Source organism: Dryobates pubescens, chromosome 27 (assembly GCF_014839835.1).
Source record: "Dryobates pubescens isolate bDryPub1 chromosome 27, bDryPub1.pri, whole genome shotgun sequence".
Lineage (NCBI taxonomy): Eukaryota > Metazoa > Chordata > Aves > Piciformes > Picidae > Dryobates > Dryobates pubescens.
Genome location: NC_071638.1, coordinates 10,610,198 through 10,627,432, shown reverse-complemented (window position 1 = coordinate 10,627,432; position 17,235 = coordinate 10,610,198). Strand labels below are relative to the sequence as shown.

At 44.3% G+C, this 17,235-nt stretch overlaps 1 protein-coding gene across 7 annotated transcripts in view; it reads right to left on the bottom strand.

The window, feature by feature from the left end:
* Positions 1 to 17,235, bottom strand: part of NAV3 (neuron navigator 3) — a 451,810-nt gene that overhangs the window by 121,038 nt on the left and 313,537 nt on the right. For all 7 annotated transcript variants that reach the window (XM_054173934.1, XM_054173935.1, XM_054173930.1 and 4 more), the window contains one exon: positions 13,373 to 13,488. In XM_054173934.1, coding sequence (XP_054029909.1) covers positions 13,373 to 13,488 — 116 coding nt within the window. The remainder of the gene's footprint in view (positions 1 to 13,372; positions 13,489 to 17,235) is intronic.

The window sequence follows — 17,235 nt, the reverse complement described above, 5'->3', positions numbered from 1 at the left end:
GAATTAGACTAGACTAGACTAGAATTAGAATAGATTAGAATAGAATAGAATAGAATAGAATAGAATAGAATAGAATAGAATAGAATAGAATAGAATAGAATAGACCAGGTTGGAAGAGACCTTCAAGATCATCGTGTCCAACCTACCATCCAACACCACCTAATCAACTAAACCATGCAACCAAGCACCCTATCAAGTCTCCTCCCAAACACCTCCAGTGATGGTGACTCCACCACCTTCCTGGGCAGCACATTCCAATGGGCAATTACTCTCTCTGTGTAGAACTTCTTCCTAACCTCCAGCCTAAACTTCCCCTGGCACAGCTTGAGACTGTGTCCTCTTGTTCTGGTGCTGGTTGCCTGGGAGAAGAGATCAACCTCTGCCTCTCTACAACCTCCCTTCAGGTAGTTGTAGAGACAATAAGGTCTCCCCTGAGTCTCTTCTTCTCCAGGCTAAGCAACCCCAGCTCTCTCAGCCTCTCCTCATAGGGCTTGTGTTCCAAGCCCCTCACCAACTTTGTTGCCCTTCTCTGGACATGTTCCAGCAAGTCAACATCCTTCCTAAACTGAGGGGCCCAAAACTGGTCACAGGACTCGAGGTGTGGCCTAACCAGTGCAGAGTACAGGGCCAGAATGACCTCCCTGCTAATGGTCAATGTGTTTTCTGCTGCCTGCTAGAAGAAACACCACAGTGCTTATTGCAGCAGAACTGGAATGTAATGAGCGGGACCAAAGAGAGGCCAGATTCTTCCATGCACCTTGTCTCTTGTTACTTTGGCCCATTGCCATCACACAGTTGTTCCATATTTGCATGGCCTAACATCTCAGAAATGCTCCCTGACCTGTGATCTCAAGTGATTCAGGTTTGCATGCTGGAGAACAGCCATTCTCGTTTATACGTGGGGAGACTGCAATGATAAAGGCTAAAACTAGAGTACCTTGAAACATCCTGTCAAAATGTTGTTACTCTTCCAGGAAAGGCTGCTGCAGGTGCTTCACTGGCCCCACATAATATGATCAGCTGAAATTACTTGCAGCTTCATTGTTTATGGGAAACATGAATATTCCAAAAGCTTGTCCCCAGATTCTTGCTTATATATAGTAAAAGACTACAGGTTACCTCAATCAGAGAATCACACAACAGTTTCGGTTAGAAAGCCTGGAGAAGAGAAGGCTCAGGGGAGATCTCATTGCTTTCTACAACTTCCTGAAGGGAGGTTGTAGACAGGTGGGGTTGGTCTCTTCTCCCAGGCTCCCAGTGACAGAAGAAGAGGACACAGTCTCAAGCTGTGCCAGCGGAAGTTTGGCCATGGGATTGTGCTGCCCAGGGAGGTGGTGGAGTCACCATCACTGCAGGTGTCTACAAAGAGACTGGATGAGGCACTTGATGCCATGGTTTAGTTGATCAGATGGTGTTGGGTGATAGGTTGGACTGGATGATCTCAAAGGGCTTTTCCAACCTGGTTAATGCTGTATTCTATATTCTGTAAAAGGCCTCTAAGATCATTGAGTTCAACTGCTGACCTAACATCACCGTGGCCATTAAACCACATCCTGAAGTGTCATGCCCACATGTCTTTTGCACACCTTCAGGGCCAGTGACTCCACCACCTCCTGGGTGCCTGACCATTATTTCAGGAAAGAAATTTTTACTACTATCCAATCTAAGCCTCCCCGGCACGATTTCAGGCCATTTCCCCTTGTCCTATCACTTGGTACTAGGGAGAAGAGACCAAGCCCCTACAATCTCCTTTCCAGTAGCTGTAGAGAGTGTTGAGGTTTCTCTTCAATCTCCTCTAGGCTAAACAATCCCAGTTCCCTCAGACAATTATAAGACTTGTTCTCCAGACCCTTCACCAGCTTCACTGCCCTTCTCTGGACATGCTCCAGCAACTCAATGTTCTCCTTGTAGCGAGGGGCCCAAAACTGAACACAACACTTGAGGAGTGGCCTCACCAGTGCAGAGCACAGGGGCACGACCACTTCCTGCTAGCCACATCATTCCTGATCCTGGCTAGACTGCTGTTGGCATTTTTGGGGTTGTGACCCAAGTGCAGGACCTGGCAGTTGGCCTCATTGAATAAATTTCTAGAGAGCATAGTAATTTCTTCCCTTGTGTGAGATATGTACATAGGAATTAAAAAACATTTCACAGACATCATTAAATGCCCAGGTTAAACTTTTACCATAGTAACTTCTTCCATTGTGTGAGATATGTACATAGGAATTAAAAAGCATTTCACAGACATCATTAAATGCCTAGGTTAAACTTCTACATTCAGAGTTCTGAATCTCACCCATAACTGCCCATTTAATAATGCTGTTCATGTCAGTACTTCTGCACATATAATTAAAGCCCAAACCAGATAAATGGGAGAAAAATAATTCTGTTCATTGTCTGATTGTGGTAGTTAATGCTGGGGGGGGGGGGGGGAAGAGGAATTTCAGCCCACCACACTGATTTGCATAAAAGGATTTACAAATACTAAGCATCTCCCCAGAGCACTGGCCTCTCTTAGATATTAACTCCATTCACAAAGCACCAGCTTCACTCTGCAGGCAAGGAAAGTGAAGCTCACAGGAGAACAGGGATTTGCTCAGTGACACAGCTGAAGAGGCGGAGAGGCAGGTGGAGAGCCCAGCTTCCTTTGCTAACAAGCCCTATTTAGCATGCTTGTATAGTCTAATAATAAAAGGTATGGGGGGGGGGGGGGGGAAAGACAACAAAAAACTAAAAAGCAGATGATAGCTTTTTGCAATATATATACACAGCAAAAATGTTATCCTGAATGTTTAAACACAGACTAACATAACCACTGGCAAAGAAGCTCCAGGCTAGACACATGCCATCTAACCTTGGAAAAGCAAGCAGCCACTTCAGCCCTTTGGCTGTCTGAAGAACAAAGCTTTGGAAATGAACACTTGTGAAGGGCTGAGAGATGAAAAGTACAGCCAGGAACAGAGAAATCTTTTGAAGCCCCTATGGCAGTGGACATCAAATGCCAGTGGTGTTCACTGATATAAGAAAATTGGTTCTTCAAGCTAGACTGAAACCTTGGCACTCACAGCTCCCTGTACAGGGCTGAAATTATCAGGGGTGAAAAGGAGAAAGAAATACTGGAGGCACAGTTTGTAAGTAGGCCAAGACATTTTCTATCTAAACTGAACCTTGGGCTCAAGATTTTAAATTGATAAGAACAAATATCATTCAAATGAAATTATTTAGGAGTAAACTAATACTTAAATGCTTCACCTTTATTTTTTTTAAGCAATTAAGCAAACTACCAAATTATTCACAGGCTGCTGCTGCCCATGCACCCACCAAAAGTGATTTAAACACTTATCTGGTCTTCCGAGGTAAGCGTAAGCAAACATGCAAGAAATGGCTAGACCCTATTTTTGCATACTACTGCAAATAAACCCAGTTCTGTCTCATGAAATCACTGTCAAGATCCAACATCTGCTCCATGCAGAGATGTGCTAACACTTGGGTCTCCTCCTGCCCTTCCTGATGCCAAGCCAAAGTTAACTTACCTAAAATATCACTATAAAGGACCTGTTCTAGGTCCCCCAGCATTGTTATTATGACATCTTCATCCAGATGTGCAGTGCCTTCACGCAAGCAGCCTTCCTCCTCCTCCTCTGCCCAGTTCCTGCTGGGGAAATGGGATGTACAGGATGCATTTTCATCATCTGATTTTCCCCTCTCCTCATTGTCAATCTCAAAGCCTCCACCAGTACGCTGGGTCCCTGACCTTCTGGATGTCCTGCTTCCAGCAGGTGGTGTCACCTGAAATGCTTGGGGTGTGGTGAGGCTGAAGTGGCAGAGAGAGTGCACCGACTGTGACAGTGCCTTGGAAAGGGAGCCTCTGCCCCCAGCTCCTGCCCCACGCTGATGGTAACTCTGGCTGGACTTGGAGGCGTTTCCAAACCAGTTCTCCCTGCATGAGTATCGCCTCTTCTCCCCTTCGCTGATGAGCGTGAGGTTGGTTAGAGACTTCTGCTTCTGGAGGCGAGCACCCCCTCTCCTGACCTCCGTGCCTTTAAACACTGACAGCTCAGCAGCTCGCTGCATCTCGCCGGCTGGGGCTGCGCCTCAGTCAGATCTCATATGTCGAAGCAGCGCAGCAGTTCAGCTCTCCTGCAAGCTCTACCATCCAGCATCGCTCGCTGCACATCCCGTGCAGCACACGCTTGCATCCGCCAGGAAAAGCACAGCTCAGACACGCAGTGCAAACCACCAGGCAGGCACAGTCCTTTTCTTCAGAGTCACGCTGCTGCCTCCGCTCAGCCACTTCTCTCCCATCACATTCATCTGCTGCACTCACAGGCGTTTTCACTTGGATTTCTCTCCAGCAGAAGAGAGTTGATCAAACACTCTGCTCCAGCACAGAAGTAATCCCAAAAGCCAACTGTGGTTTCCCCTCTCCATCCAATCACCGGGCTCATCCGAGTGGTGGGCCCGCATCTCTGCCTACAGCTGCTGCCTTCTGCAATCTAAAGTAGGCACAAGTGCTGGCTCAGGCTTTCCCTCCTCTCCCTCCCCCTCCCGCCCCAGCCGCCAGATCATGCCTGATCCTGGTGCACAGCTCTTCACTTGCGATGAGCTGACACAGAACCGCAAGCCCGGCCTCCCCGTCAGAGCTCAATAAAGAGCCCAGATGAACCACTGCCGGCAAAGCTCTGCACAAGCCTCCTTCCATGTTAGTATTCAACCTGCATTCCCAGATATATGACTCTTCCCTGCTGCTGCAGCGAGCGCCGCTGGCTGCCATGGCAGCAAGCATCCCGCTGAATTAAACCCCAGCCGCAGAAGCCTTTGCCTAGCTCACAGTGCCACAGGTTACAAGACAGAGCTTCACCCAAGTGGGAGGCTACAAGAACACACCTGGCCCACAGGCAAATCCTATTCCCCCCCAAAAAAAGGTAAGGATGGCAAACTATTTCTTCCCACATCACTTGCTACGCCCTGTGCAGGAAGCTACAAGCAGGTTTGAAAAACGGATCTATGGTCCTGCAATTTCTGCTATAAATAATACAAATAAAATAAAATAAAATACTAAGAAAAAAAAGGGGGAAAAGGTAAAATAATATTAAAATTTAAACATTAAAATTAATGATTAAATATGAAAAAGTAAAGTATTAAATCTATTAAATAAAAACATTAAAAATCATTTTAAATGTATCAAAATATGTTTAAAGTAGGTAAAACAATTAACATAATTTTAAAAAGAATATTTAAAACCATTTAAAATCATTTAAAAATAATATATAGAATAATTCTCAAATGATAGAGAAATAATATTAAATAATTTAAAAATAATATGTGGACTAATTCTCAAATAATATAGAAATAATTTTAAATAATTTCAAAATAATATAGAAATAATTCTCAAATAATATAGAAACAATTTTAAATAAATAAAAATAACCATAATGCTTAATTGTTTTAATTAAAAAGCATTTTAAAATTAAAACATTTCATTTTAAATATTAAAAATATTTAAGTTTAAATACTTGTAAATCATATATTTTTAAAAAATCTTTTAAAAATCATTCAAAAATCATAGACAAAATAATTAAAGCACAATTTTGATATTAAAAAGTATTTTTCATTAAAATATTTAACTTTAAATATTAAAAATATTTACCTTTAAATATTTAATTTTAAATATTTTAAAATCATATATTTAAAAAAGTCTTTTAAAAATCATTCAAAAATCATAGACAAAATAATTAAAGCACAACTTTGATATTAAAAAGTATTTTTAATTAAAATATTTAATTTTAAATATATTAAAATTATTTACTTTTAAATATATCATTTAAAATATTTAAAAATCATATATTTACAAAAGCTTTTAAAAATCATTAAAAAATCATAGACAAAATAATTAAAGCACAATTTTTACATTAAAGAGTATTTTTAATTAAAATATTTAATTTTACCTATTAAAACTATTTAATTTTAACCATTTTAAAATCCTATATTTAAAAAAAAATCTTTTTAAAATCATTTGAAAATCATATACAAAATAATTAAAACATCATTAAGGTAATACTATTTAAAAATCTTGAAAATAATCTCAAAGTCATTTAAATAGAATCAAAATATGACAGCATTCTAAAGAATTAAGTTAAAAACCACTTTTTTTTTTTAAAAAGGGATCTTCAAGAAGCCACAAAAATGAAACACAACAGTACCGGCCCAGGGAGGTGGTGGAGGCACCATCCCTGGAGGTGTTCAAGAGGGGCCTGGACGTGGCACTTGGTGCCATGGTCTAGTCATGAGGTCTGTGGTGACAGGTTGGACTCGGTGATCTTTGAGGTCTCTCCCAACCTTGGTGATTCTGTGATTTTGTGACCCAGTAAGGATAATAAAAGGAAATATTTAACTTCTTCTTAAAATACACCTTGTGTGCTGTGCTGAGCCTGGGAGGTTAGCATGGAATTAAAAAGCTGCGATAAAAATCATATAAAAATCATTGTTTCACAATCTCCTGACCAAAAAAAAAATCTATTAACTGAATCTCAATTTTTCTTTTATATACAGCAGCTCAATATTGCCTCTGAGCTAAGCTGGCCAGTTCTAAATGTTCTTTTAAATATGTTACCAAGAGAGAAGGGAGACTTATGTTTATGCATAGGCATCTTTTCTGGCAGGGAAAAAAGATGTTAGTCCCTGAGATAACAGACAGAGGAACAAAGGATGAGCTGAACTGCATTCTGATCTTGTAGATACAAACTTCTTGTTGAGAGTTAATGAACATAATGACACATGAAGTAGAAATCTCCAGACATGAAAATGACTGTGCAACAAAACCCTGCATCAGGAACAGTATGGCCAGCAGGAACAGGGAGGTCATTCTGCCCCTGTACACTGCACTGGTTAGGCCACACCTCGAGTCCTGTGTCCAGTTCTGGGCCCCTCAGTTTAGGAAGGAGGTTGACTTGCTGGAGCATGTCCAGAAAAGGGCAACAAAGCTAGTGAGGAGCTTGGAACACAAGCCCTGTGAGGAGAGACTGAGAGAGCTGGGGTTGCTTAGCCTGGAGAAGAGACTCAGGGGTGACCTTATTGCTCTCTACAACTACCTGAAGGGAGGTTGTAGACAGGCAGAGGTTGGTCTCTTCTCCCAGGCAACCAGCACCAGAATAAGAGGACACAGTCTCAGGCTGCACCAGGGGAGGTTTAGGCTGGAGGTTAGGAAGAAGTCCTGCACAGAGAGAGTGATTGCCCATTGGAATGGGCTGCCCGAGGAGGTGGTGGAGTCACCATCACTGGAGGTGTTCAGGAGGAGACTTGATGGGGTGCTTGGTGCCATGGTGTAGTTGTTTAGGATGATAGGTTGGACATGATGATCTTGAAGGTCTCTTCCAACCTGGTCTGGTCTATTCTATTCTATTCTATTCTATTCTATTCTATTCGTACACATACGCTCATCCCAAATCCCACCTGCGAGATACTGGCAGGGAAGTAACCTTCAAACATGCCACTCCAAGAATTGCACACTGCTGGCAGGTCTCCGGGGTGAATACAGGGGTTTTGACAGGAGCCTCAGTGCACTTCTTGCTTTTCACAGGCTCAGAGGCTCACAGGATGTCAGGGGTTGGAAGGGACCTCCAAAAATCACCGAGTCCAAGCCCCCTGCCAGAGCAGGACCAGAGAATCCAGCACAGGTCACACAGGAACACATCCAGATGGGGCTTGAAAATCTCCAGAGAAGGAGACTCCACAACCTGTCTAGGCAGCCTGTTCCAGGGCTCTGTGATCCTCACAGTGAAGAAGTTCCTCCTGATGTCGAGGTGGAACCTCCTCCCTCTTTGTACTATTTCTTTAATTAGAGGAATTATAAAAAGGATTTTAAGAGCTAATAGTCTAGCAAGGAATTTTGCTGTCAGATAAGACTTTCTTTGAAGTCTCAGTGCCTAGTTTGGAGCCTTACGAATTAATTATGTAATAAGTCTGCAAAGTTCCTTCCAAATTTACTTGAAAAAAAATAAACCAATTGTAAACTGTTTCCAAGAGAAGCACAGTAAACAGAAAATCTTGGAAAGGGATGTTTTTTATGCTACTCCTACCACTGATACTGCCCTATGACTTTAAAAATTCCTCTTTCATTTCTGCTTCATCTCTTGGATCTTTTTTTTATGATTAGTCACTATTCAAACTTGCAGCAGAGACTGAAAAATGTCACAGCTATTAGAAGGAGAAATACTGAGTAAGGAAGCCTGAAAAAACTTATTGCTAGTCATACCATGAAAAATCAGAGCCAAAGTGGATAATATTGTCTTTCCTTTCATTCCTCTTTTAAAATCTTCCCCATAAAGTTACAATCCAGCTTTGCAGAACTACAGAATAGTAAGATCCTAGAATGGTTTGTGTTGGAAAAGCCCTCTAAAGGTCTTCTACTCCAATCTCCCCTGCAGTCAGCAGGGACATCCCCAACTAGAGCAGCTTGCCTAGAGTCCTGTCCAGCCTCACCCTGAGTATCTCCAGGGATGGGTTCTCGACCACCTCCCTGGGCAACCTGTGCCAGTGCTTCACCACCCTCATGATAAAAAACTTGTTCCTAACACCCAATCTAAATCTGCTCTCCTCTTGTTTGGAACCATTGCCCCTTGTCCTATCATTACAGGCCTTTGTCATAGAATCACAGAATGGCTTGGGTTGGAAGGGACCTTAAAGATCATCTACTCCAACTACTCTGCCGTGGGCAGGGACACCTCACAACTACAAAGACACTGAGGAGTACTGTTGGGGCAGTTGGTTCATAAAGTACATGCAAGAAAGAGTGTTCATACAGAACTGCAGAAGTGGTCCTTACTTAGGAATCCCAAATTTCTGTCTGAGATTTCCTGGACAGAAGTCCACACATCTGTGTGCCACATGTGCAGCGAGCCTACTGTATGAAGGATGTATGGAAGCTCCTGCAGGGGTGACTCACACCCACAAATGGGATTCATTTGGCACATGTGAGGGTACCACTGGCACCCTGCATGCAGAAGGAATTCAAGGTGTGCAGGAAACCTTACAAATACTGTGCATGTGCTGTACTGCTGCTCTGCATGTGCACCATGGAAACATCTGGGATTGCTCTGGCTGAGCTGTGGAATATTCAGAGGAGTAGAAAAAGAGTAGGAAAAAAGTCTGAAGCACTTCAGATCACATCTGGAACAAATTCCCACCAGAGCTGGAGTAAAAGTGAAGAAACCCAGATTTGCAGTAGCTCTACCAAGAGGCAGAACTGGATTTAGACATAAACCATGTAGGAAATTACCCAGGACAGCAGATTTACAGGGACAAGCTGAAAATAAAGACATCAGGTTCACCATTCTGGGCACATGCCTACACCAGCCTCACCATCACCCTCACCTTCCAGAACCACTGTCCTGTCCTGGCTGTGCAAGTGAAAACCAAGCGATCATCTGCAGAGTAGTTAGCAGGAAACAAGTTGCTTGCACTCTGAGTTTGCAATATCCTTTCACCAGCTCTGAGGTGGAAGACAGGAGAGGTGTTAAAGGTGACTGGCTCCCTTAGAAACAGGGAGGAAGGCAGAGCAGAGACTAGCTGGAAACTACCTGTACAGCTCCACTCTTTGTCTCTCTACCTCCCCATTACTGTTGTTGAAATTAGCAAAAAAGATGTGAACTGGCTTCCTGTGCACAGAAACAGAGCCATGACTGCCCACCACCACAGCAAGGAAATTAGCTTGGTTTTGGTGTCCTGAATCATTCAAGGAGAATGGTGCCTGACCAACCACTCCTAAATTGAGACCTTGCAAATTATTTTCTCTGCATCCAAGTTTTTCCTGTATGGTAGAGAAACCTTGAACCAGCTGTGCTTACAGGGTTAGGTCAAGACTGATTGGCTGATTTCAGAATCACAGAATCATAGAACTGTCAGGGTTGGAAGGGACCTCAAGGATCAGCGAGTTCCAACCCCCCTGCCATGGCCAGGGACACCTCACACTACAGCAGGTTGCTCACAGCCACATCCAGCCTGGTTGCACAAACCTCCAGGCATGAGGCTTCCACCACCTCCCTGGGCAACTTGTGCCAGACTCTCACCACCCTCATGGGGAACAACTTCTTCCTCACATCCAATCTCAATCTACCCATTTCTAGTTTTGCTCCATTCCCCCCAGTCCTATCACTCCCTGACACCCTCAAAATTCCCTTCCCAGCTTTCTTGGAGCCCCCTTCAGATCCTGGAAGGCCACAAGAAGGTCTCCTGGGAGCCTTCTCTTCTCCAGACTGAACAACCCCAACTCTCTCAGTCTGTCTCCATAGCAGAGCAGCTCCAGCCCTCTGCTCATCCTCGTGGCACTTCTCTGGACACCTTCCAGCACCTCCAGATCCTTCCTGGAACAGAGGCTCCAGGACTGGACACAGTGCTCCAGGTGGGGTCTCAGCAGAGTGGAGTAGAGGGGGAGAATCACTTCCCTCAACCTGGTGGCTCTGAAGTGGACCAGGAGCCCTGCTGTGATCGGCTTGGCTGTTTACAGGAGCAGTTATCTTCAGGCAAGAGACAGTAACAAACACAAATCTGCAAATATTGTGAATGCAGAGAAACAGTTTATAGTGATATGGGCTAAGGATACAGCAGTCCTGAGCATGCTAGCTTCAGCTGCAAATATTTGGCAATGAAAAGATAATAAAGACTAATGAAGCAGAAACACAGTGTGCATGGAACAATGCTTTATGAGACACTTCTCCAAGCCATTAAGAGGTTTCCACAGATGCCAGAGTCTTTGCATGATCTTTATTGATCTGCGGGAGAGCTACAAGGATGCTTAGGGGACTTGAGCATCTCCCATGTGAAGAGAGACTGAGAGCCCTGGGGCTGTTTAGTGTGGAGAAGAGAAGGCTGAAAGGGGATCTGATCAATGTCTATCAATAGCTGAGTGGTGGGTGTCAAGTGGAGGGGGCCAAGCTCTTTTGGGTGGTGCACAGCAATAAGCTAAGGAACAATGGAGACAAACTTGACCAGAGAAGGTTTCAGCTCAACATGAGGAGAAACTTCTTCACAGTGAGGGTGAGAGAGCCCTGGAGCAGGCTGCCCAGAGAGGTTGTGGGGTCTCCTTCTCTGGACACATTTCAAACCCACCTGAATGCATTCCTGTGCAGGCTACCCTGGGTGATGCTGCTTTGGCAGGGAGTGTGGACCTGAGGGTCCCTTTTAACCTCTAACATTCTGTGATTCTGTGGTACTGTGATACTGCGTAACAACATAGTGTGCTAGTGCAGGTTGCAAAAGAAACTTCAGGTAAGTCACTCTGGCCTCAGCTCTTAGCATCCTAAAAATAAAAGTGACCAGATCAGAGAAATAACCCTCAGATATTTCATTGCTACTACTGGAATAATCTCTTGATCATACTAGAAAAAATGCTCCTAAATAACAAGAGTTCAGTTGTCCTTTCTCATGAATGGTCTATCATGGGATACTGCCCTAAACAGCCACCACATGAATCACAGAATCACAGAAACATTCAGGTTGGAAAAAACCCTCAGGACTACCAAGTCCAACCCAGAACCCTACTCTAATGAGGTTTTTCTCCTTGCAGGTTCACCAATGACATAACCACCAACGACTTGGTGATAGGTCACCAACACAGATGACTACTTTCTCATCAAATGCAGTACTTGATCCATTCATTCTTTATCCTACTAATAGCCAATTATGGGTGACACACATTGCTTTTCTTCTGTTTACAACAAGCCCCTGACTACATTTTCCCAGTGGTCCTGCTTTGCAGCCTCTAATGTCAGTCAACTGCTGATGCCAGAGTTGAAATAATCAGATGAGAAGCATCTCTGATGTCTAGGGACCTTCAGGGCATCTTTTTGATGTTGTTCCATTTCTGTTCCAAACAGTAAAAGGCCAGGAGATGTGACTGGATGTAAGGAACAAGTTCTTTCCTATGAGGGTGGTGGAACACTGGCACAGGTTACCAAGGGAGGTGGTTGAGGCTCCTTCCCTGGAGATATCCAAGGTGAAGCTTGACAAGGTCCTGGGCAACCTGAACTAGTTGAGGATGTCCCTGCTGACTGCAGGGGGGTTGGACTGGATGACTTTTGGAGGTCCCTTCCAGCCTGAACCATTCTGTGATTCTATGATACCCTATTTGAGCACTCCAGCAGGTGCTGAATTGATTTTCTTTCTATTTATTTTTTTTTTCAGCATAGATTGTTGCTTAGAGCATCTTTTGATCCATGTGTTTCAATCATCCTTTAAACACATGCAAGAACAGGGAGTTTGATTTCTGGATGAGCTGTACATAATTTTTTACTTTAATTTCAAAAGGCTTGCAGCACCACAGGAAACATTTCAGGGTGACATATTTATCACAGAAGCTGGTTGTGCAGATTCAGGGATGTCAGACTCAGGAAACTTCCAAAGGGGCTGAGACAAACTGGGACAAAACCTCCATTTCAGTGTGAGTCAGCTAAATGCCAAGGCACTCCCACCAAGCTTGGGCATCTGATTTCCCTTCTGGTGGAGAGATAATTTTAGCCTGATGTGTTAATGCTTTCAGTGAGGAAAATGCTGTGTAAGAAGACCTACATGAACTCTTAAGATCCCTTAGAATGTTAAAAATTTGGTGTAAAATGGGGAAAAACCTACAGGCAAACCCAGTGAGACAGGGATTTTACCTTTTCTTCTCATAAAAGCGGTAACACAAATAAAGATGGTGACAAAAAAAAAATAATAAAGCAAAACAGCAACCACAAAATAACCCCCAACAAAGCAGCTCTGGTATGGAGTCCCTTTGAAAGCACTCCCACACAACCTTGACAGCACAGTTCATTCCTGATGAGCAAGTCAGCTGTGACACACTTCGCTTTTTGCCTTTCTAAGCAGAGTCAAGCCCCAACCCTGGGCTGATGTCAATCAGCATGGCTCAGATGACTTCAAATTAATCATTCCAATGCAATTAAAAAAATACCACCAAAACTTACAAAAAACCCCTTCCATATATTTGTAACTTACTAAGGATTTGACTCCAGGTTTGCAAGGATTTATAGAACACAACATTTAGCAGCTACCAAGGCCTTGACTCCAGGTTGGAAAGGACTTGTAGAACACAACATTTATCAGCTTGTAAGGACTTGACCCCAAGTTTGCCAGGACTTCCAGAACATAATATTTAGCAGCTTACCTCTAGCAGCAGCTCAAAAGTTAGATGCAATAGCAAGGACTTGTTTGCAACTTCTATCTCAAGTCTGATGTTTTGATTTAATTAGATGATCTTACAGGCAACCCACACACACACACACATTCTGGATATTAACAGAATGGTCAGAAGTACTGCTTCAAGCCATTGCAAAAGAAACAGAAGTTCACAGGCTTCTCCTGATTCATTGCTACTCACCAGATATCTCCTCTAAGCATTGCTTGGCAGTCTTACTGAAGGACAAATCCAGTTTAGTAGGACTGGTGCAGGAGTCAGCAGGTGGTAAAGAGGAACTGTCGTTTTCGGAGAGGGTTCTGCAATCAGGCAAGAAGATTGGTTACTATTAGCCATCCTTCCTGCACTAATGGAACCAAATGTTACTGGTAGCTCCACCTAGAACTGTGTCACTCCATGGTGAAAATATCATGGCTGTCACATGCTTACTGCGTTAGCTTGACTCCAGCTAACACAAATTAGCAAGCAAGCAGGAAGTCCCAGTCTTTATTTTCAGGAGCAACTCACAGTTAATCTCTGGAAATTCAGAGTTATTTTGTTCCCTCACTTTTTCCCAGCAAGGGGTGTCAAGCAGATACAGACAGAATCCATTTCAATTGCTTAAGTTATGTCCCTACACATATATAAGGGAAATGAAAACTTGTAATTGCTGAAATATTAAGTGAGAAAGGCCATGTGGGAAGAAGCTTATGCAAGCCTGGAATGGAAATCTGGCCCAGATATTTAAATCTATGTGCAGCTTCTTTTGATAATGCCCCTTATATAACTCTGGGGAAATGGGATAATGGAATTTTCCCCATTAACTTGCTAATAAAAAGCTCTTATTTCCTTTGATGGTATATTTCTGTGGACATCATTGATGAATTATATTGAGTACCCTTTGCTGAATACAGAACTGCTGAATTATCTTGAGTACGCTCTGCTGAATGCTGTTTGGCATTGCATAGTGATGAATTGCCAGAAGTACATGAACACATGGGGTGCAATACAAAGTAGATCACACAGCCCCTGCAGCTTCTTAAGGAACAGCTGGGGGTCAGGAGGGAGGGGACAGGCTCTGCTCAGTTGTGCCCTGGGATAGGACAAGGGGCAATGGATAGAAACTCTAGTAGGAGGTTCCATCTCAACATGAGGAGGAACTTCTTCACTGTGAGGGTCACAGAGCCCTGGAACAGGCTGCCCAGAGAGGTTGTGGAGTCTCTTTCTCTGGAGACTTTCAAGTCCCATTTGGATGTGCTCCTGTGTGACCTGCACTAGATTATATGGTCCATAGGGAGCTTGGATTTGATGATTTCCAGAGGTACCTTCCAACCCCTAACATCCTGTGAGCCTGTAATAACCAAGAAGATACACTAAAAAAAAAACCACCACTGTGAGAAGAGGCACTTGCAAAGGTTTCCATCCCAAATGTTAAGAATCTGATGGGTGGGGTTAGCACAAAATCCAGTTTCTGGGACATAAAATGCCATTAAATCCTAAGCCTTAAAGAACAGCAAAGTTCAAGTAACACTAATAATGTTTGATGTAATTTGCAGAAAGAAAATGGTGGAAACATAAACCAAATGCAAATATGATGTGGGCTTCTTAAATTTACAGGCAGTCTGAAACCACAGATCCAAGAAGCATGAAATGCCATACTTGTATCATGCCTGAAACTTCAAAGTCTGAATGTAACTTGAAATGTGACTTGCCATTGAAACAAATAACAAAGAACCCAGCTATCCTGACTTCACTCAGCATTGTTCTCTTTCACTTGGTAAAAAACATCAATGATTCTAACTATCTGAGGCAACAGCAGAAACCCCACAGAGGACCACGGATTTTTCAGCAGCTGAAGTTCTGCTTACTAGAGAAAGCTGTTTATTTACTGTGGTAGTGATGGGCCAAGAAGCAGCCGCCCAGCCCTTGAGCAGATGTGATGGAGGTAGCTGAGGTTCTTAATAGCTCTTCTCTCACCAGGTCTCACTGGGTTGCCAGCTGCCAGCATTTTCACAGCAGCCCTGCCTTTTGGTACACGATCATGGAATAACAGAATAGTTTCAGCTGGAAAAGACCTCTAAGATCATTGAGTCCAGTTGTTGACCTAATACCATGATGACCATTAAACCATGTCCTCAAACAGCCATGTCTACATGTTTCTTCCAGGACCTCCAGGGATGGTGACTTTGCCACCTCCCTGGACAACCTATTCCAATGTTGAACGATTCTTTCAGGAAAGAATTGTTTCCTAATATCCAGTCTAAACCTCCCCTGGCATAACTTGAAGCCATTTCTTCTCACTATGTCACTTGGCACTAGGGAGTAGAGACTGATCCCCACCTCATTACAATCTTCTTTCAGGCAGCGAGGTTTCCCCTCCACCTCCTTTTCTCCAGACTGAACAATCTCAGTTCCCTCAGCTGCTCCTCATGGCACTTGTTTTCCAGGTCCTTCACCAGCTTTCTCACCCTTCTTTGGACATGCTCCAGCACCTCAATGTCTTTCTTGAAGTGAAAGGCCTAAGACTGATCACAGTGTTCAACATGCAGTCTCACCAATGCTTACTAGAGGCACAACTGCTTCCCTACTCCTCCTGTCCACACTATTGTTGATAAGACTCTGCTTCCTTCTGGAGCTGAGCTTAGCGCCGATGGCCTGAGAATGCTCTAGGGGTGAAAGACTGCCTAGGAAAATCACAGAATGTTAGGGGCTGGAAGGGACCTCCAAAGCTCATCCAGTCCAACCCCCCTGCCAGAGCAGGAGCACCTGGAGCAGAGCACACAGGAACACATCCAGGCAGGGCTTGAACATCTCCACAGAGGGAGACTCCACAACCCCCCTGGGCAGCCTCTTACAGTGTTCTGTCACCCTCACAGGGGAAGAAAAATTCCTCCTCCTGTTTCCTTGTAACTTCCTCTGCCTCAGCTTCCACCACTGCCCCTTGTGCTGCCATTGGGCATCACCCAGCAGAGCCTGGCTCCAGCCTCTGGGCACTCACCCTGCACATCTTTATCAACAGCAATGAGGTCACCTCTCAGGCTCCTCCTCTCCAAGCTACAGAGCCCTCAGCTCCCTCAGGCTCTCCTCATAAGGAAGATCTTCCACTGCCTTCATCATCTTTGTGGCTCTGTGTTGGACTCTCTCAAGCAGTTCCCTGAGGTCCTTCCTGAGCTGAGTGGCCCAGAACTGGACACAATACTCCAGATGTGGCCTCAGCAGGGCAGAGTAGAGGGGGAGGAGAACCTCTCTCAACCTACTGATCACAGCCCTTCTAATCCACCCCAGGATGCCATTGGCTTTCTTGGCCACCAGAGCACATTGCTGGGTCCTGGTCAGCCTCCCACCAACCAGGACCCCCAGGTCCTTTTCCTCTTCACTGCTCTCCAGCAGGTCATACCCCAACCTATCCTTCTTGATCACAAGAAACATTGCCAAATGCATGGCAATGCAGGTATCAGCAACAAGATTCCAAAAGCACTTGCTTACTTATTCTGGTGCTATCAGCCTAAACTGACCCCTGCAATGTATTTCAGTAGTCTGCATGACTCTGGAGAAAATACACAGAAAATACACTGTACATTCACTAAATTAGATTGAAACTTTTTACCTTGAGGACTGTGTCCAGTTCTGAGCCCTTCAGTTCAAGAGAGATGTTGAGTTGCTGGAACATGTCCAGAGAAGGGCAATGAGGCTGGGGAGGGGTCTGGAGCACAGCCCTGTGAGGAGAGGCTGAGGGAGCTGGGGTTGCTTAGCCTGGAGAAGAGGAGGCTCAGGGGAGACCTTATTGCTCTCTATAACTTCCTGAAGGGAGGTTGTAGCCAGGTGGGGGTTGGCCTCGTCTCCCAGGCAAGCAGCACCAGAACAAGAGGACACAGTCTCAAGCTGTGCCAGGGGAGGTTTAGGCTGGAGGTGAGGAGAAAGTTCTTCCCAGAAAGAGGAATTGCCCATTGGAATGTGCTGCCCAGAGAAGTGGTGGAGTCACCATCACTGGAGGTGTTTAGGAAGAGACTTGATGGGGTTCTTGGTGCCATGGTTTAGTTGATTAGATGGTGTTGGGTGATTGGTTG